Here is a 20,653-nt window from a genome sequence, read left to right on the forward strand (position 1 = left end):
ACACACACATACACACACACGTTAATCCTCACCCAAGGATATTTTCCCATTGATTTTTAGAGAGAGTGGAAGGGAGGGGGAGAGATAGAGAGAAGGAAATATTGATGTGAGAGAAACACACTGATTGGTTCTGTCCTGCCTATGCCGCAACCAGGACTGGGGATAGAGCCTTCAACCGAGGTATGTGCCCTTGACCAGAATCAAACCCACGGCCCTTCAGTCTGAGGACCAGCACTTTATCCACTGAGCCAGACTGGCTAGGGCTATTTGTATAATTTTTAAGTGTCCCAATCTGCTCATGAAATTTCATACAGGGGGAAGCTGTGGGGCACATATTCCTTAAGCGACCCATTGGGAGAACTGTTATCAGGGTGGAAATATCTGCTCAGTGCTGCCTACTTCCTTTCCTTCTTCATGTGTATTACAAATGTCATTGCATGTGATGGTGAGCTTGACAATTAGCTCAAAGCAGCTCTGGAAGCCCACTCTGCTGTCTTGGCACTCGTCCAGGTCCTTCATTATTTTGTTTACGGCCAGAGGTTCTTTTTGATTTTCCAAAAGTCAAGGGAACTCCTTTTTCATGAATACTCTCAGGTCCTCCTTTGCTAAGTAGCCTTTATTCCCAGCAAATTTATGAAACGTGAACATCATGGTTTCCATGGCGTGTTCCATTTTGGTGAGGTCTAGGCGGGAGGCATGGCAAGATTGTTTGCCTGGCTAGGACTGGTGACCCTAGGATATTGTTTTTCTGCTTAAACTCTTTAGACTGGTATTGCTTCTTGGTAAATATTTTCTGAGGGATCCCCCCCCCCCCCCCCCATATTCTGGATCTCATCTACTTTTTCCAAGAAAGAGGTTTCTTATGATTCTGTCATAACTTCATATCCCTTCTGATTCTGGGGGGCAACCCCAGGCTTTGGAACCCCTTATGATATACTTTAGAAATCCATGTGATGCTTTTATTTCTATCCTTTTAGATTGTCTCATTTATCCATATTCAGACTTGTGATTGCCTTTAATGCCTTCTTTTTGAATAATTCTTTGACTTCCTTCTGTCACACTTCGGAATTATTTAATACTTGGGTCAAAGTACCATACAGATTTCTTCTCATTACTTTAGCTTCCCAGCTGATTGTATCCCCTGATGTGTTGTTGTTCTCTGTTTTAGGCAATCAGTTCCATTTTGCTTTATTACAAGGATCCTTTTTTTCACAGTTCACAAAAATAATGCTTATTAGCATGCATTGATTACCTACTGTGTGCATAGAATGAGCTTTGAACATGGTATCCACTCTGTTCTTAATGCTTAAACCTTGGAACTGACTCCTCAACTTTTGGGGATACTTTCCTTTAATTATGTGTGCTTCAGTACAGTAATATGTCCATACTTTAGGAAGAATGATTTTCCAGACTAAATGACTCTTCTAGGATATTATATAAGTTGTATGTTTTTAGGTAATTTATAAATTGGTTATATTTAATTACATTTGAAAGCATAATTATGTGAAATCTCTTAAAAAGTAATTATAAAAGGCTATAAAACATTTGTATTTTTTATATATATTGGTGCTTCTAATACATTGAATTAGGATTGAAACATTGTATGTATCATGATTCAAAATTTGTAATTTTTATCTAGGGTTAAGTTTAGAGCAAGTTGACATTTTATGGCATTGTTTAGTAGAAGATTCTGAGTGTTATGATGATGCACTCCATTGGTTTTTGAATCAAGTTCGAAGTAAAGATCAACATGCTATGGGAATGGAAACTTACAAACATCTTTTCCTGGAGAAGGTAATTTTATTTCTTGACAGTTTTATTGTTTATATTGTTTTTTTCCATATCTCCTTTTATCCCTTAAAATATAAACTCTGTAATGTTAATTTTTTATCTTTTAATGCTGTTTTTTTTTGAAAAAGGTAAATGTACTGTTTTTCAGCAGCCCTTACATAGTTTTTGCCACTTAGATTTTGCTTTCATTTTGTCTTCTACAGTGTTTATATCAAAATGAATATTTAGTTTTTATTTACAAAAATATTCTGTTCCTTAACTAAAGTATTTATGCTAATTAGTGTTAAGTATTAATTCAGGCAAATACTTATAAGAAATGTGGAGAGTCTTTTATTTTTAAAATAACATTGTAGTTACATTTTCAGGAGTGTATCCACATCCACAAGTGTAGAGTTGTATTCTGTCACTCTTCCTTAGTTAAATAGGTTGTGGTTTCAGCCAGTCTTCTGGCAGATGTAAAACAATATTCAGAATTTTTTGTAGATCCCTGGGAAGGCAGGAATTGCTGTAATCATAATAATGACATTCTTCAATCTAGTTTTTGTTCTCCTTTATCAGATGCAGCAGTTGGTTCAGGTGATAATTTTCCATTTGAATTTTGAGAACATTGATAATAACAGAGCAATAGACTTTTTAAATTATTTGTGTGCTTACTTTTGAGATTGTAAAGGCTCTCTGCAAACTCTCACATGATCTCTGTGGTAGAATTGAGTAAATGTGAATGAGTACATGTAAATTAAGTCACTTAATAGTTCTAAAGCAAAGCTACAAATAGACCCTCACTATCTTAATTTCAGTCCTTGACTTACACACAAACTGTACATGTAGCTACACATCTCATAAGTGTGCATCGTCTATGTATACAAAAAATGATGAAAATTTTTATTCATTTTCTCTGATTTGAGTCTATGTTCAGTGTAAAACTTGAAACAATTGAGATATGTTTTAGTTATAACCCGAATAAAATTTTCATTAAATTATCTATTTTAATTTTTAAAATTATCATTGAAAATCTGAGCTGCTACATTTCTTTCTATAATGTTTTCAGTAAAATCAAATTTAATTTAAATCTCTCAAGTTAAATCCAGTAAAATAAAATGTTAACTTCACCACACTAAACCAGCTTTAAAAATTTTTTTTTAAGATGCCCCAGCTAAAACCTGAAACGATTAGCATGACTGGCTTAAACCTATTTCAGCATCTATGTAACTTGGCTCGATTGGCTACCAGCGCCTATGATGGTGGTTCAAATTCTGAGGTAAGGATTTAGACTTGTCATTTTATTAGGTCAGCTTGTAGAATTTTTGTTTTATTCCTCAAATTAGATTACTGAATTATGTTATACTAGAGGCCCGGTGCATGAAAATTCATGCACTGGAGGGGGTGTCCCTAAGCCTGGCCTGTCCCCTTTCATAGTCCGGGAGCCCTCAGGGGCAGGAGGCTACCTGGTGATCAGGGGAAGGCAGCGCCACATCACACCTCTGCTGCTGCCACTGCCGGCAGTGCAAGCCTCTGCTGGCCCTGGTTACTTGAGCCTCGGGCCGGCCCTGGGTGGCTGGCGGGTGAGGGGACTGGGGGACGCTGGAGGCAGGCGTGCAGAGCAGCCAGACCCGCCTGGGTGTGGGCCCAGCTGCGCTGCGCTCCTGCCGCCCCGGCGGGGCTGAGGGGACTGGGCGCCACCATCTTGTGGCTGTGGGCGCCGCCATCTTTGAGGGCATGACAGTCAATTAGCATATTCTCTCCTTATTGGCTGTGGGTGCTGCCATCTTTGTGAGGGTGTGGTGGTCAATTAGCATATTCCCTCTTTATTAGATATCTTTATTAGATAGGATAGTTTGTCAAGCATTGAATTTATGAAGACTTTTATTCTTAGATTTTAGAATAAAAGTTTTATAAAGCAGATTTGATGACTTTTCTTTACCAGTGATAATCTTGGTTGTGCTTAATGAACTTATTGCACATTCTTTGATTAATAGAGAAGAGGCTATTATCTGAGTGTTCTTTTAGTCCTCTAAACACTCCCAGATAATATAAACAAGTAGTTTTATCAAATAGAACAGGTGTCCTCAAACTACGGCCCGCTGGGTGCCACTGCCTGTCCTGCTTAGCAGCCGACTGGTCCTGGGCCTGCAGTGCGCATAGGAATTTGTTCATAGTTTTTTTTTTAAACTATAGTCCGGCCCTCCAGCAGTCTGAGGGACAGTGAACTGGCCCCCTGTTTAAAAAGTTTGAGGACCCCTGAAATAGAAGGTTGATTTGTCTAAAATCTGATTTTAATGCCTCTTGTTGAGGCCAAAACTTTTAATTACTCTTGGGCAGTTACAGAATTCCTGTTAGTAACCTCTGTTCTGGAATAGAATCTAAGTCATCTTTGACCATGAGTCATATAATCAGTTTATTAGCTGAAACTCTCACAAGTTGCTAGTCTTATCTCTAGTTTAGAGTTCCATTTGCCTGATTGATTATTTCTAGACTCTCCTGATACAGACTATTATTTGAGCCTTCCTCATTGGACATTCCAGCTTATTGATAGTTTTGATTTATATATTATCCATTCACATTTTTCATTACTTTTCTTCAGAATTGTTTGAATTGTGTTATAATGACTAAGGTATAGAAAACTGATGTTAACTTATGTGGTAAAGAATAATTACATCTAGAGTGCTTTCATAGTATTTTCCTACTTTTCTTGTTTGAATAGTGTTCTTTTTTAAATTTAATATTTTGGCTCTAACTCTCACTTTGATAGTACTATGATAAGTTTCAGTTTGTGATTTCAGACAACCAGACATACTCTAATTTTGAGATAGTACTGCTTTTTATGTAGATGTTGTAAATACTATGGCTGTTTAGTCACTTATCAGAAGGATATCTTGCTTTACCCCACCCAGCTTTTAAGAACTTCTGTTTTCCACATTTTCTGTGGTTTTCAGGAAAACATTTTTTTTTTTCATCTCATAGTTAACCTAAATTTAAGTAACAACTTGGGTTAACATTTTTTTTTTTTAATATATTTTATTGGCTTTTTACAGAGAGGAAGGGAGAGGGATAGAGAGGTAGAAACATTGATGAGAGAGAAACATCTATCAGCTGCCTCCTGCACACTCCCCACTGGGGACGTGCCCGCAACCAAGGTACATGCCCTTGACCGGAATCAAACCCGGGACCCTCTAGTCCGCAGGCCGACGCCCTATCCACTGAGCCAAACCGGTCAGGGCCTTGGGTTAACATTTTAAAAAATTTTCTGTGAATACTTGTAAGCAATGATTTTATCAGAGTAAGTTGTATGAAAGCATTGAATCATTATTATGCTAATAATTTTGTGTTTTTATTCCTTTGTAGCATGTTTTGGGGACTTTTTACCACTATGTAGTCTTTTGAGTTAGTGAACATTACACACACATACACAGTCAACTGCTTTATAAATAAGTATTTTTACAATCAATACAGCTATATCTCAGTAACTGAGGAAATTTCCAAGGCTTTTGTCTTTTATATTATCTTCTACATATATAAAAGGCTAACATGCAAAGTGTCCCTCGGGAGTTCGACTGGGAGACTGGGAGTTTGATCGAGGTGTGGAATGAAGGAAGGCCCCTGGCCAGTAGCTGGAAGGCCCCGATCGGCCCTGATGGTTGGCCAGGCCTAGAGACCCTACCTGTGCATGAATTTTGTGCACCGGGCCTCTAGTTATTTAATAACTAAGTAATAGGAATTACCTTTTAAATATTTTATAGGATATTAAAACTTTTTGATGTTGTATGACTCTTAAATTAGTTACTTCAGTCTTATCATTTGCATTATTTGACAAATAATAAAATAGATGTTGTCACATTTTTCTTTTTTAGCTTTGTGGTATGGACCAATTTTGGGGCATTGCTTTAAGAGCACAATCTGGTGATGTCAGTCGAGCAGCTATCCAGTATATTAACTCCTATTATATTAATGGTGAGTTATTTGAAATATTCCCTAATGGATAATTTTTTATGTGGAGATTTTTAGTTTAGCTACAGTTAATTTTCTTTATATAGCAAAACAAGAATATAAGATAGATTCACATGTCTAAACATCTGATTTTCAGGTAAAACTGGTTTGGAGAAGGAACAAGAATTTATTAGTAAGTGTATGGAGAGTCTTACGATAGCTTCTAGCAGTCTTGAACAAGAATCACACTCAAGTCTCACTGTTATAGAAAGAGGACTTCTTATGCTGAAGACACATCTGGAAGCATTTAGGAGAAGGTAATTTTTTTATACCACATTTGAATGAATTTCAAACTTTTTTATTGCTGACATGTCCGAAAGTATTCTTAAAAGAGGGGTTTTTTTTGGGAGGCAGGTAGAAAGCATAACTTACCAAAAATGAAGTGCTAGTTTTAGAATTAATTTTTGTTCATAATATGTAACATATAGTGGTGCAATAGGCAATATAGATTCCTGGTAAATATTGCAGAGCTTTAAAATTATTAGGTTGTGAGAAGGTATGCATGAATAAGAATTTCTAGTCAGAATTCCATCACTACTAAAGTATTACGAAAATTGAAAAGGCAGAACACTACCAAAAACAGTTTCACTAAAACCCTTGCCAAGAGCATCAAATAATCTCTCATAGTGAACCAAGTTGAGGTTGTTTCATTTGCTGTTTTTTTTTTCTTCCTGGACTAGGAGAAAGTATTTTAATTTTGAATTTCCATTTACCATGGAAACATGATAAAAAATTCTGTTAATGAATATCTGTATAATTAATTTAGACATACCCTGTGTAATACAGAAATAAAGCAAATTAACAGTTATGAATGTATCGACTGAAGTGAAAGGTGAGTAGTTTTAATTAAGAAATTCTGTGTAGTAGAAATCATGAGTAAATGTAAAAGTATAAAGAACTGTGTCGTGCCCTGGCCGGTGTTTCACATTGGTTAGAACATCGGCCAATGCACTGAAGGATCTCCAGTTCGATTCCCAGTCAAGGGCATGTACCTGGGTTGCAGGTTCAATCCTGGCCCCTTGTGGGAGTGTGTGGGGAGGCAACCATTGACGTCTCTCTCACATCGATGTTTCTTTCCCCATCTCTCTCTCTTTCTCCCCCTCCCTCCATCCCTTCCACTCTTTAAAAATCAATGGAAAAAATATCCTTGGGTGAGGATTAACAACAACAAAAAAAGTGTGATGAAAAAAATTGTTAAAATTAATGACTTCTTTCAACTTCAGAGTTTCGTTTGATAATGAAAATGCCATACAATTGACATTTATTGACATTTTTTATTTAAAATATCAGGGAATATTGAACAAGGATGGTACTCTAGGCATTCCTTATACACAACATGACTATGATTAAAACATTTGGGTATTGTAACATTTTTTTACTTTGATTATGATTGAAATTTGTGGAAATTCTATTTAAATAATTCTTTTTGTTTTTAAAGAATGTGTAGTGAAGTCTAGATTTTTGCACAGAAACTAAACACTGCCAGGTAACTTGTACCACTTTTACAAATAAGTAAGAATAAGCAAATGTGGTGATGTTGTATTCAAATTAATAAACACTCATAAAATTTATGTATTACACTAAGATAATACTATAGAAAATAGTATCAGATAGTTACTGTTAATGATATAAATATATACAGGGTGGACAAAACTGGGTTTACAGTTGTTTGTATGGAAAATAATGCAGTAGTTAATAAATAATAAAAGGAGCTGTGCTTCATGTGCTCACAAATGTAAACTTAGTTTTGCCCACCCCTGTACATATATTCCAAAATTTTCTCTGTGCTGCAATGTCTACAAACAACAAAATAAAAAGAACCTGTTTGCTCAAACCCTTAATCCTTATATGATGTTAACAGTGTTGTAAAATAAATACTTATTTAAAAATAAACTAAGGTTATTTAATTTTATGTGTGACTAGTAGAGAAACTAGGAAACAATTGAATATTTAAAAAACTAAGAGGTAGTTTAATGATTTATCTAGGCATTTTCATGCAAATCTTTGTGCATTATCATTGTACAGTTTCAAGTGCTTAATGTGGTCAGTGCTACTATTAATTTAAAATTGCTAACATTTATCGAGTGAAAATATAAAGTAATTATTGTGTTTATATATTCCTTATATTAAGAGAGTAAATAAAAATGTCTCTTTTAAAAGTTTTTTTTTCTTCTTCTTCTTTTTTTTTTTTTAAAGATAAGGTTATCATAAAACTGGTTCTCAACCAGAAGCAATTAGTTTCCTGGAGGACATTAGGTAACTTCTGGAAAGATTTTTTATTATCATAGCTTAAGGGAGAAGGGGGTACTATTGGCATCCTTGGTCTCTACTAATGTAGTAGGTAGAGACCAAGGATGCCAGTAAACATCCTACAGTGCGTGAGACAGCTCCCCTCCTCCCATAATGAAGAATTACTGGGCCCAGAAAGCTTGTCTAAGATTAATTTTTTGCTTAGTAATAGAAGCTGGACATTGGCCTGCTTCTAGGAAATAAAGTCCATTTTTTCTCTTACTTTACCCTCTTTCTATTCCAGAATTGATGATTAGATAATATATTGATAATTTTTTTCTTATCTAAATTAAGGTACCCTGGATCCTGTCTTCAACAACTAAAAATCACTTGGCAAATTGACAAATATTTAGAGTGTCATGTTAGATGCTTAATGTGTCCTTTGAAATATTAGTGTTCGTAATTCAGTTTAGCAGTCATGGAATAAGTCCACAAAATTCTGTTAGGCTGGTTAACATATATTTACTAGAAAAATTTGTCTCTGAAAAAACATTTCTTAGTACCCTTTTTTCCCCCTCTTCTGAATGTAGGAATTACAACTTGCTATTTAAGTTTAATTCAGTATGATGAGCCTAAACTTAGTGCTTTTATTTTGGAAAAAAAATTAAACTTAATGCTATTGATAGACTCAATTGGAATTTGCTAGAACCTTTTGTGGGCTTTTTCATTTTGTGAAATAATAAAAACTTCAGTAATATTAGAATGTTTTAAAATGATATCCTTCCTATGTGTGGTTTTTGTGTGTTTTAGGTTTGCTTATCATCTCAGACAGTGGCAAATTGAAGGCACTGGAATTAGTAGTCATTTGAAAGCATTAAGTGACAAACAATCCCTGCCACTAAGAGTTGTATGTCAGCCAGCTGGACTTCCTGACAAGGTAGTTGCATAGTTTTAGTTTCCAAATTCATAATATTTCCCAGTTCAAATATCTGTTCTTTTTGTATTTTTAAATTGGTTGCATCTCATATTTCAGATGACTATTGAAATGTATCCTAGTGACCAGGTAGCAGATCTTAGGGCTGAAGTAACTCATTGGTATGAAAATTTACAGAAAGAACAAATAAATCAACAAGCTCAGCTTCAGGAGTTTGGTCAAAGCAGCCGAAAGGGAGAGTTTCCTGGTAAGTCCAATAGTTCCAATTTTCATATTTCTTAGGTTGCGTTATAATAACAACTTTGAACCTTTACTTCTTTGAAGACTACCAACCATGTCTGTGGCTCCCACTCACCTTCCCCTATTCATGGTATAATACCATTCATTCTTAAGCAGGAGTTAATAGTTACTTCAGATGTTACTTGTAAACATTTTCTCTCCCTTTTTTCAAAAATTTCTCCTTTTGGAGGTTATTTAATGAGCACTGTGGGAAATAATAATTTGTTTCCATGAACTACTTGGTAACCAAGAATTTGTTTTGCCATTTAGTTATATTTTGTTTTTGTTGTTCTTCAGAGCATATGAAAATAATGCACCCTTCAATTCCACCTGTGTATCTCTCCCCTTCCCTCCAAAAAAGTATCCTATTAAGAAATTTTTCATGTGGGCCTGAAAGGTATATTTCATTTCTACATTACTGTTATGACTAGTACATTTTAAAAACATACATTTTACTGGTTTTTAGAGAGAAGAAGAGAGAGGGATAGCGACTTAGAAACATTGATGAGAGAGAAACATCGATTGGTTGCCTCCTGCATGTCCTCCATTGGGGATCGAGCCTGAAACCTGGGCATGTGCCCTGACTGGTTTATGGACCGAGGCGCAACAACTAAGCCACACAGGGTGGGAGACGACTAGTGATTTCTAGTGTCTTTCTATAACATATAAAATATGAGCTAATCAGAGGATTGATGATAAAAGCTGTTAATTTTTCTTAAAATTTAAGGGCCTGAAATTAAAACAGGCTAAATACATATTTAGGGGGAAAATCTTAACAGTTTTAAAGCTTGTTTTTAGATTTTAACATGACTGCAGGATAATAATTCTTGGACATTTTTTAGTAAAGAGTTAACCATTTTACTACAGCGTGCTTAATTAAGGTGAAACCATGTATATCTTCTAAAGTAGCAGATCTTAAATTTTTTCTTAAATAATGAATAAATATTCTTGGTACCAGGTTTACCGGTTAATGCAGAATGTTTTCAGTAGATGGAGTTACACATATGTTGATATATATGCGATTTGATATGTATGCTATTTTGTTGTATTGAAAGCAAGTTTCAAAATTTCATATGTCAAATTTTCTGAAGGTCTTAACATCATAGATATTTATGCTTAAAAATGTCAAATTTCGTGCCAAAAAAAGCATTTGTGGGAAGTTGTAATTCATTATTTTGAAGAAAAGTGCTGCTGAAATTTATCATATTTTTCGGGAAGCTTCTGGTGAACATGCTCCATCTCAAGATATTTGTGAACGCTGGTTTAAACGCTTTAAAAGTGACGATTTCGATGTGAAAGACAAAGAACGTCCAGGTCAACTGAAAAAGTTTAAAGACCAACAATTACAAGCATTATTGGATGAAGATGCGTGGAGATGCGTGTCAAACTCAAAAACAGCTTGCAGAAAGATTAAACGTTTATCAGCAAACAATTTCCAATCGTTTACAAGCAATGGGAAAGATATTAAAGGAAGGAAAATGGGTGCCACATCAACTGAACGAAAGACAAATGAAAAACTGAAGAGTCATCAGTAAAATGTTGCTTCAGCCGCACAAAAGAAAGCGTTTTTTGCATCAATTTGTGACTTGCGATGAAAAGTGGACTTATTTTGAGAATCCCAAACACAAAATCATGGGTTGACCCAGATCAGCCATCAACATAGACTGCAAGGCCAAATCGCTTCGGAAAGAAGACAATGCTCTGCGTTTGGTGGGATCAGGAAGGTGTGGTGTATTATGAGCTTCTAAAACTAGGTGAAACCATTAATACTGATCGCTACTGACAACAGATAATCAATTTGAACCATGCTTTGAACGTAAAATGACCAGAATGTGCCAGAAGACATGGCAAAGTTATTTTGCTTCATGATAATGCACCATCACACACTTCAAAACCAATTAAAGACACATTAAAAGATCTTGCCTGGGAAGTATTAACCCACACGCTGTATTCACCAGACCTTGTTCCTTCAGATTACCACTTGTTTTGATCGATGGCAAATGCACTTTCTGAGCAGCACTTCAAAACATATGAAGAAGTGGAAAATTGGGTCTCTGAATGGTTTGCCTCAAAACAAGAAAAGTTCTCTTGGGACGGTATCCACAAATTATCTGAAAGATGGGGAAATGTATAGCTAGCGATGGGCATACTATATAATAAAAGGGTAATATGCAAATTGACCATCACTCCGTCACAAAAGATGGCTGCACCCACAGCTGAGGCCAAGTTCCTATAAGGAGCCTTAACGGGCAATCAGCAGGAACCTGAGGCTACGCCCTCCCCTGCCCCTGTGGGGCTTGACAGGGGACCTCAGTCTGTGTCCCCCACCTGGCAGGGGTTGACAGGGGATCTCAGGCCACGCCCCCCACCCAGCAGGGCTTGACCGGGGACCTCAAGGTGCGCTTCCCGTCCTGGTGCTGGGCTTAGGGGACCTCAGGCTGCTCTCCCTGCCCGAGCGCCAGGCCGGGGGACCTCAGGCCGCGCCCCCCACCCCGTCACCAGGCTGGGGAATCTCAGACCGTACCACCCACCCAGCGGAGCTTAACACGGAACCTCAGGCCGTGCACCCCACCCAGTGAGGCTTGACGGGGGACCTCAAGGTGTATCCCCAGTGCTGGGTCGGGGGAACTCAGGCTCTGCCCCCGCCCAGCAGGGCTTGACGGAGGACCTGAGGCCATGCCCCCCACCCAGCGGGGCTTGATAGGGCATCTCAGACCCTGTCCCCCACCTGGCGGGCCTTGACGGAGGACCTCAAGGCACGCCCCCTGCCCCAGTATGAGCTGGGGGACCTCAGGCCACGCCCCCCCCTGCCCCCCGTCCTGGTGCTGGGCCAGGGAACCTGAGGCTACGTGCCCTGCCCAGCAGGGCTTAACAAGGGTGAGACTGGCCAGGTCTGAATCTAGCCCAGTGGGGAAGGGGCGGTCGGGTATGGGTCTCACGCGATTTTGAGGTGCATGTGGGTGGACGGGGACTTGACTCTGGGTCCCGTGGTGAGGCCCAGACTCTGACAGGAGGAAGCTTTTCATATACATTTTACTAATTTTCTTTCATCTCTGACACTTCTATTATAGAGAAAGGGCAAATAGCAATATTATTTCTTCTAATTAATCCCTCCCCCCTTTTTTTAAATAAATCTTTATTCAGATTATTACAATATTACAATTGTTTCTCCTTTTTCCCCCCATAGCTCCCCTCCACCCATTTCCCACCCCACCTTCTGCCCTTACCTCCCCCCCACTGTCCTCATCCATAGGTGTATGATTTTTGTCCATTCTCTTCATGAACCCCCCCCATACTCCTTTCCCCCTGAGAATTATCAGTCCACTCCCTTTCTATGCCCCTGATTCTACTATATTCACCAGATTATTCTGTTCCTCAGGTTTTTAATTCACTTGATTTTTAGGTTCACTTGTTGATATGTATTTGTTGTTCATAATTTTTATCTTTACTTTTTTCTTCTTCCTCTTTAAGAATACCTTTCAGCATTTCATATAATACTGGTTTGGTGGTGATGAACTCCTTTACCCTTTTCTTATCTGTGAAGCTCTTTATCTGACCTTAAATTCTGAATGATAGCTTTGCTGGGTAGAGTAATTTTGGTTGTAGGTTCTTGCTATTCATCACTTTGAATATTTCTTGCCACTCCCGTCTGGCCTGCATAGTTTCTGTTGAGAAATCAGCTGACAATCATATGGGTGTTCCCTTGTAGGTAATTAACTGTTTTTCTCTTGCTGCTTTTAAGATTCTCCCTTTGTCTTTTGCTCTTGGCATTTTAATTATGATGTGTCTTGGTGTGGTCCTCTTTGGATTCCTTTTGTTTGGGGTTCTGTGGGCTTCCTGGACTTGTAAGTCTATTTCTTTCACCAGGTGGGGGAAGTTTTCTGTCATTATTTCTTCCAATAGGTTTTCAGTATCTTGCTCTCTCTCTTCTTCTGGCACCCCCATAATTCTGATGTTGGTACGCTTGAAGTTGTCCCAGAGGCAGCTTACACTATCTTCAACTTTTTGGATTTTTTTTCTTTTTGCTTTTTCGGTTGAGTGTTTTTTGCTTCTTTGTATTTCAGTTCTTTGACTTGATTCTTGTGTTCCTCTAGTCTGTTGTTGGGTCTCTGTATAATATTTTTATTTCAGTCAGTGTATGTTTAATTTCTAGTTGGTCCTTTTTCATATCTTCGAGGGTCTCGTAATATTTATCGGCCTTTTCTAGGATATTCTTGAAAAGCCTTATAACCGTGGTTTTGAATTCTATATCCAGTCGTTTGTTCTCTTCCATTTCTTTCGTTTGTGATCTGTTTCTTTGACGCCGCATTTTCACTGCTTCCCTGAGTTGGTAGGGTAGATTTGTGTGCTAGGTTTCCTATATGGCCCAGTGGGTCGGCCTCCCCAGTTAACCTGAGGTGGACACTCTTGGTGCACCCCTTTGTGGACTGTGTGTACAGCCTTGTTGTAGTTAAGTCTTGATTGTTGTTGGTATCACTGGGAGGAACTGACCTCCAGGCCAGTTGGCTGTAAGGATCAGCTGTGTCTATGCTGGGAGAAGTTTGGTGCTGGAGACAGCCTTATAGGATTAGACTTGCCAAATTGCAATAGCCTCTGTGCTCATCGTGGATGGGGTGGAGTCTCAGGGCGGAGCAGAGAATCTTGGCTTCCCCTTCAGCCTTGCCCTTGCACTCGTGCGCACCTCCAGACCTCTGTCTTCCCCGGCTCCTGAGTCTCCGCCCGAGAGTCTAGATTCCCCGCACAAGAGCGTGGGTCCCCAGGGGCCCGCCTGGAACTGAGGTTCAGTGCAGTCAGAACTGGGGCTCAGTGCAGTCAGGAGCTTCTGACTCCCTTCCACTAGGGATAGCCTGTGGCAACCTCTGCAGCCTTTGTGCACACTGGCGCGCGCGCCTCCAGAACCCTGCCTGCCGGGTCTCCCCCGGGTCTCCGAGTCTCTGGGTGCCTTTCTCTCTACCTGACAGTCCAGACTCCCCCTGTATGAGCCTGGGTCCACGGGGTTTCACCCGGGACTGGGGTTCAGTGCAGTCAGAACTGGGGTTCAGTGCGGTCGGGGGCTTCCTTCCCCCTTCCGCCAGAGAAAGTCAGCCAGGCTCTCAGCCGCCCTTCCTCTCTGCGTGCACAAAGACCCTTTGCCGTACCTCCAGTTCTCTGTGAGCTTTTCTCTTTCCTTCTAGTTGTAGAATTTTCACTCAGCCAGCTTTCCTGTGGTTCTGGATGGTGTCCGTTCTGTCTTTTAGTTGTAGTTTTGAAATTGTTGTGCGAGGCAGCAGTTTAGGTGCTTACCTATGCCGCCATCTCGGTTTCTCCCTAATTAATCCCCTTTTAATGTGCACAAATTTCGTGTACCGGGTCACTAGTTACTTTGAATAAAGCACTTTTGATGTTTCTCTTGAAATTATCGTGTTTTCTTTGATTATAAAATCCTCATTATTAACCGGTACACCTGGTACAGTAGGTGTTGAAAAGTCTTCCTTTTACACTGATCTTTAAAGCACTGATTTTTCTCTTCTGCTAAGGTAGATGTTATTAGTTTCCTACACTTCCTTCAAAAGATACCAAGATATAATGTAAACATAATCATATAGATTTAGGTAGATACGCACACATACACATATAATAAAAGGGTAATATGCAAATTGACCGTCACACCCTCACAATATGGCTGCCTATGACCAGGCCAGTAGGGGGGTAGTGAGGGACGACCAAATGACTGAACAAGCAGGCTGCGTGGAGTGACTAGGCCGGTGGGGGGGGGTGGCCGTGAGGGGCGACCAGGCCAGTAAGGGGGGCAGTTGGGTGTGACCATGCCGGCAGGGGGGCCGTTAGGGGTGACCAGGCCAGCATAGTGGGGCTGTTGGGGGCTACCAGGCCGGTGGGGAGGGTCAGTTAAGGGCGACCCCCTCCCCTCCGTGCACATATTTCGTGCACTGGGCTTCTAGAGTGTGTGTGGTCAGTTCCTCCCAGTGATACCAACAACAATCAAGACTTAACTACACACACACACACACACACACACACAGTCTTAGAATACAAATGTAGCATTCTTTTTTTTTTAAATATATTTTATTGATTTTTTACAGAGAGGAAGGGAGAGGGATATAGAGTTAGAAACATCGATGAGAGAGAAATATCAATCAGCTGCCTCCTGCACACCTCCTATTGGGGATGTGCCCGCAACCAAGGTACATGCCCTTGACCAGAATCGAACCTGGGACCTTTCCGTCCGCAGTCCGATGCTCTATCCACTGAGCCAAACCGGTTAGGGCCAAATGTAGCATTCTATTTATACTCTTTGTCCTTATAGTGCTTCACATTCTTAGAGAACATTCCATATTAGTACCCATAGAAAGTTACCTCATTCATTCACATTTTATTTTTAATTTTATTTTATTTTTCTATCACCTTTATCCCCTCTATGCCCTCTACCATCTCAACCCAGCCTCCTCCACCCCTGCAATCACCACACTGCCGTCATGTCCATCAGTTCTCCCACTTTTTTCTTCAATACTTACACCATCTCCACCAGTGTTGTCTGTCTACTCTCTATGAGTCTGTTTCTGCTTTGCTTGTCTTTCTCTGACTGGCTTATTTCACTTAGCATAATGTTCTTCAGGTCTCTTATGTGTCGATATACAAAGCAGAAGTCCTGTTTCACTCATTTCTGAAAATGGCTGTTCAGTGCCCAGCCTGTGGAGTTTATCTACACCAAGTTAATAAAAAATAACAATATTTAAGTTTCAATTAATTAAACTTTCTATTCATTTTTTTCTTTATTAAAAATTTTTTAAAATTAGACTTGACATACAATACTATATTAATTGCAGGTATACAGCCCAGTGATTAGACATTATATAATTTACTAAGTGATCACCCTGATAAATCTAGTACCAATCTGAAATCAAACATATTTATTACAATATTATTTACTATGTTCCCTACGTCATACTTAAACCTTTCACCTTTTTTTTTTTTAATATATTTTATTGATATTTTACAGAGAGGAAGGGAGAGGGATAGAGAGTTAGAAACATTGATGAGAGAGAAACATCGATCAGCTGCCTCCTGCACACCTCCTACTGGGGATGTGCCCGCAACCAAGGTACATGCCCTTGACCGGAATCGAACCTGGGACCTTTCAGTCCGCAGGCTGACGCTCTATCCACTGAGCCAAACCGGTTTCGGCAACCTTTCACCTTTTTTATCCATCTCTCCAACCAAAATCTTCTCTGTATCTGTGAGTCTGTTTCTCTTCTGCTGGTTTATTTTGTTTTTTTATACCTATTTTGTATGGTATGAGTATTGCTACCCCCGCTTTTCGTTTGTTTCCATTATCATGAAATATCTTTTCCATCCCTTTACTTTTAGTCTTTGTGTATCTTTATATGTAAGGGTCTTGTTTTCTTATCCATTCAGCCTCCATGTATCTTTTGATTGGAGTATTTAATGCATTTGCATTTAAACTAATTGTATTTTTTTATTTATTTTTCTTCTTCTTAAAGCCGACCCTAACATTTCTTGTAATACCGGTGGTAAGGAACTCTAGTTTTTATTTGTCTGGGAAGTTCTTTATCAGTCCTTGGATTCTAAATGATAGCCCTCCTGGGTAACATAATCTTGGTTGTAGGTCCTTGCTTTCCATCACTTTGAATATTTCTTGACACTCCCTTCTGGCATCAAAATTTCTGTTTAGAAATCAACTAACAGTCTTATGGGAGCTCCTTTGTAGGTAACTAACTGCTTTTCTCTTGCTGCTTTTAAGATTCTCTCTTGGTGTGAGCCTCTTTGGATTCATCTTGTTAGAGCCTCTCTTGCTTCCTGGACTTGTAGGTCTATATTCTTCACCAAGTTAGGGAAGGTCTTCATTATTATTTTTTTCACATAGTTTCTTTCTTCTTTACAGAGTTTCTTGATCCTTTGGTCTCTCTCTTTTCTCCTGGTGGTACCCCCATGATGCGAATGCTGAAGTTGTCCCAAGGCTCTTTATTACTATCCTCATTTTTTTAAAAAAATATATTTTATTGATCTTTTACAGAGAGGAAGGGAGAGAGGTAGAGAGTTAGAAACATCGGTGAGAGAGAAACATCCATCAGCTGCCTCCCGCACAGCCCCTGCTGGGGATGTGCCCGCAACCAAGGTACGTGCCCTTGACCAGAATCGAACCTGGGACCCTTCAGTCTGCAGGCTGATGCTCTATCCACTGAGCCAAACTGGTCAGGGCTATCCTCATTTTTTTTTTTTTGGAATTTTTTTTTTTTTCTGTTCTGATTGTTTTCTGCTTCTTTATCTTTCAAATTTTGATTTGATCCTCTGCTTCATCTTCTCCACTGTTGGTTCCCTATCATGTAGTCTACATTTCAGTTAATGAATTCTTTATTTCTGTTTGGGTCTGTTTTATCTCCATTTTTTTTTTTTTAATATATTTTATTGATATTTTATAGAGAGGAAGGGAGAGGGATAGAGAGCTAGAAACATCGATGAGAGAGAAACATCGATCAGCTGCCTCCTGCACACCTCCCGCTGGGGATGTGCCCGCAACCAAGGTACATGCCCTTGACCGGAATCGAACCCGGGACCCTTCAGTCCGCAGGCCGACGCTCTATCCACTGAGCCAAACCGGCTTCGGCTTATCTCCATTTTAATGTTTCCTATTTCTTCGTTGATGTTCTCACTAAGTTCATCTACTCTTCCCCTTTGTTCATCCTTACAACCAGTGTTTTGAACACTATCTAGTAGATTGCTTGTCTCTGTTTTGTTCTTTCTCTGGAGTTTTTTCTGTTCTTTCATTTAGGACACATTTCTTTGTCTCTTCATTTTGTCTGCCTCCCTGTGTTTGTTTCTGTGTTATTAGGTAGAGCTGCTATGTTTCCTGGGCTTGGTAGTGGCCTTATGTAGTAGGTATTCTATAGGGTCCAGTGGCAAAGCCTCCTGGATCACACGATTTGGACATAGGACTAACTGTGATCACCTTGGAGGATCAGCTGTGCAGGGGATGACCTCACAGAGCAGGACTTACTTCATCAGGGCTCTGGTGCCTGTTGAGATCTTCCCCTTTTGTCTGTCCTTTGTGGAAGAGGTTTGGTGGTGCTTCAAGGTGGCCTGAAGCTGTCCAGCAGGTGTGCTGTCTTTAGGGCCTGCTGGAAGGTGCAGGCCAAGGTCAGCTCCATCTGTGTTCTGCCTTGGACCACCTGGAATGGTTGCTATTTGTGCTGGGCTTGGAGGTGCCCAGGGGAGGCCACTTTACTAGTGCCGGGCCTGGCGCTACTTAGCGAGACATACACTGCATGCCTAGCTAGATGCTGCTTGTTTGAGAGATTTTAGGAACGTTTGAATCATTAATCAAGAGGGGCCCTTTGGCCCATGTAGTGTGGCTCAGTGATTGAGTGTCGACCTATGAACCAGGAAGTCACAGTTCAATTCTTCAGTCCAGCACATGAGCGGGTTGCGGGCTTGATCCCCAATTGGGGTGTGCAGGAGGCAACCAGTCAATGATTCTCTCTCATCATTGATGTTTCTCTTTTCTCTCCCTCTCCCTTCCTCTCCAAAATAAAAAAAAACACAGGGCCGTTTATATATAAAAGCCACTGGGAATGGCTTGGATGGGACCAAACGTTGGTTGGTTTGGGGTTTCAGGGAATCAACAGGGCAGGGTGAACTGTGTTAGGTTGATGGAGACTCAGATATGGCTCCTGTTTGCCAGCTCTTTGAGGGGAGGGCTCAGTAAAGGAAAAATGAATGACTTCCGCTAACACTTCTGTCTGGGAGAAAGCTGCCACTCCAGCTCTTGTCCTGATACCAGACAATTCACTTCCTCCCATATGTCCCTGGTGCCTTTCCAGCTGCCTCACAGTATTGGAGCTCAGAGCGAGTGAATTTGAGTAAGTTTGTGCGCTGATCCTTTAAGAGGAATGCCTGAGACTCCAGCAGTTCTCTGTCATACTCTGCCACAATCCCCTCTGGTTTTATAACCAAAAGTTATGGGGACTTTTTTTTCTGGAACTGGAACCCGAAGCTGGGGGTGGGGGGGTGGTGTCTAATGTGGGGCTGGGACCTTTGCTCTTCAGAGGGTTACCTCTGCAGCTGCGATATCTCTCACAATTTTTATCCACGGCACATGGGTGTGGGACCAGCCTGTTCAGCATCTCTGCCTCCCCTACCAGTTTTGATGTGGCTTTTTTATATCTTTAGTTGTAGGACTTACGTTCAGCTGGATTTCAGGCTGTTGTGAATGATGGTTGTTCTATAGTTTATTTGTAATTTTGATGTGGTTGTGAGAGAATTCAAGTACTGCATTTACCTATGCTTCCATCTTAACTGGAACCCCTTAATTTTCTTATTCTGTCAAGCATTTCTTTTTTTTAAAAAAAAATGGATTAAACAATACTTAATTTGAATGCCTGCTATGTTCTTGTACTGGGGAGTACAGCTGTGAACATAATAAAATCTCTGCCTTTGTGAAATTGGAATTTTTTTTTAATGAAGGAGAAACAGATAAATATATAATGTCAAATGCTATTAAGTGCTTTAGAGAAAGATAAAGCAGAATAAGGGATTGATAGTGAATTGAGGCCCTCTCTTCCAGGGAGCATGCCCGTATCATTCCCTTTCCCCTCTTCTTCCCCCACAAGGCATGTATCCCCTAAGGGATCTTATGAGACTTGCAACCAGGGGAGCAATGGGCAGAGGCAGCTAGTCCCAGGCTGACCCCCTGAACCTGTCTCCAAGGCCTCCTTTTTTTTTTTACTTCCCAGTGAGCCAGAGTAGCCCAGCATAGGTTCTCTGGTGTGCCCTTCCTTGTTTCGTTGTCAAGTATATTTTTGCTATGGTCAGTAAATTCTTGCTTGCTTTTCAAAAAAATAAAATAGTCGATTGAGGGGGTAGGCGAAAGGCCTTACATTTGCTAGAGACGTGAAGCAAGTGAGGGAATGAGCTATTGAATTTCTGTGGAGGAATATCTTAGACCTTGAGATAGGAACATTTTTGGTATTTTCAAGAAAGGGTAAGGAGGTTAATTGGCTAAAGCATATTTAGGTAGGGATGATGGTGGGAAATGAATTGAAGGTGTGCTCAGCAAAAAGGACTTTATGCTTTCTGGAAATAAAATGCCTCAATCTGTTGAGTTTCTTGAATTTACCATAATCTAGGATGTTGTAACATATTTTTTTCATGTCAGAGCTTTGCTTTTTAAATTTTTTTCTGTATTATCGTTTATTTTACTTGGTTTTGGTGTGTAAGAACAGGGAAGAGAAAACTCGATCATTAAAAATACTTGCTGGGCCCAGGAGGTCAGGGCACATGCCCAGGTTGCGGGCTTGATCCCCAGTGTAGGGCATGCAGGAGGCAGGTGATCAATGCTTCTGTCTCATCATTGATGTTTCTATTTCTCTCACTTCCTCTCTGAAATCAATAAAAATATATTTTAAAAAATACTGGCTGGTT

At 39.9% G+C, this 20,653-nt stretch overlaps 1 protein-coding gene across 5 annotated transcripts in view; it reads left to right on the plus strand.

Moving 5' to 3' along the window:
- The window catches only part of USP34 (ubiquitin specific peptidase 34), a 241,327-nt gene that overhangs the window by 110,525 nt on the left and 110,149 nt on the right, over positions 1 to 20,653 (plus strand). For 4 of the 5 annotated variants that reach the window (XM_080686042.1, XM_080686046.1, XM_080686043.1 and 1 more), the window contains 6 exons: positions 1,640 to 1,794; positions 2,936 to 3,049; positions 5,640 to 5,739; positions 5,873 to 6,032; positions 8,815 to 8,941; positions 9,038 to 9,185. In XM_080686042.1, the coding sequence (XP_080542168.1) occupies positions 1,640 to 1,794; positions 2,936 to 3,049; positions 5,640 to 5,739; positions 5,873 to 6,032; positions 8,815 to 8,941; positions 9,038 to 9,185 (804 nt within the window). The remainder of the gene's footprint in view (positions 1 to 1,639; positions 1,795 to 2,935; positions 3,050 to 5,639; positions 5,740 to 5,872; positions 6,033 to 8,814; positions 8,942 to 9,037; positions 9,186 to 20,653) is intronic. The other variant, XM_080686045.1, reaches the window with a different exon arrangement.

The sequence above is a fragment of the Plecotus auritus genome (genome assembly GCF_963455305.1).
Source record: "Plecotus auritus genome assembly, chromosome: 8".
NCBI classification, from domain to species: Eukaryota; Metazoa; Chordata; class Mammalia; order Chiroptera; family Vespertilionidae; genus Plecotus; species Plecotus auritus.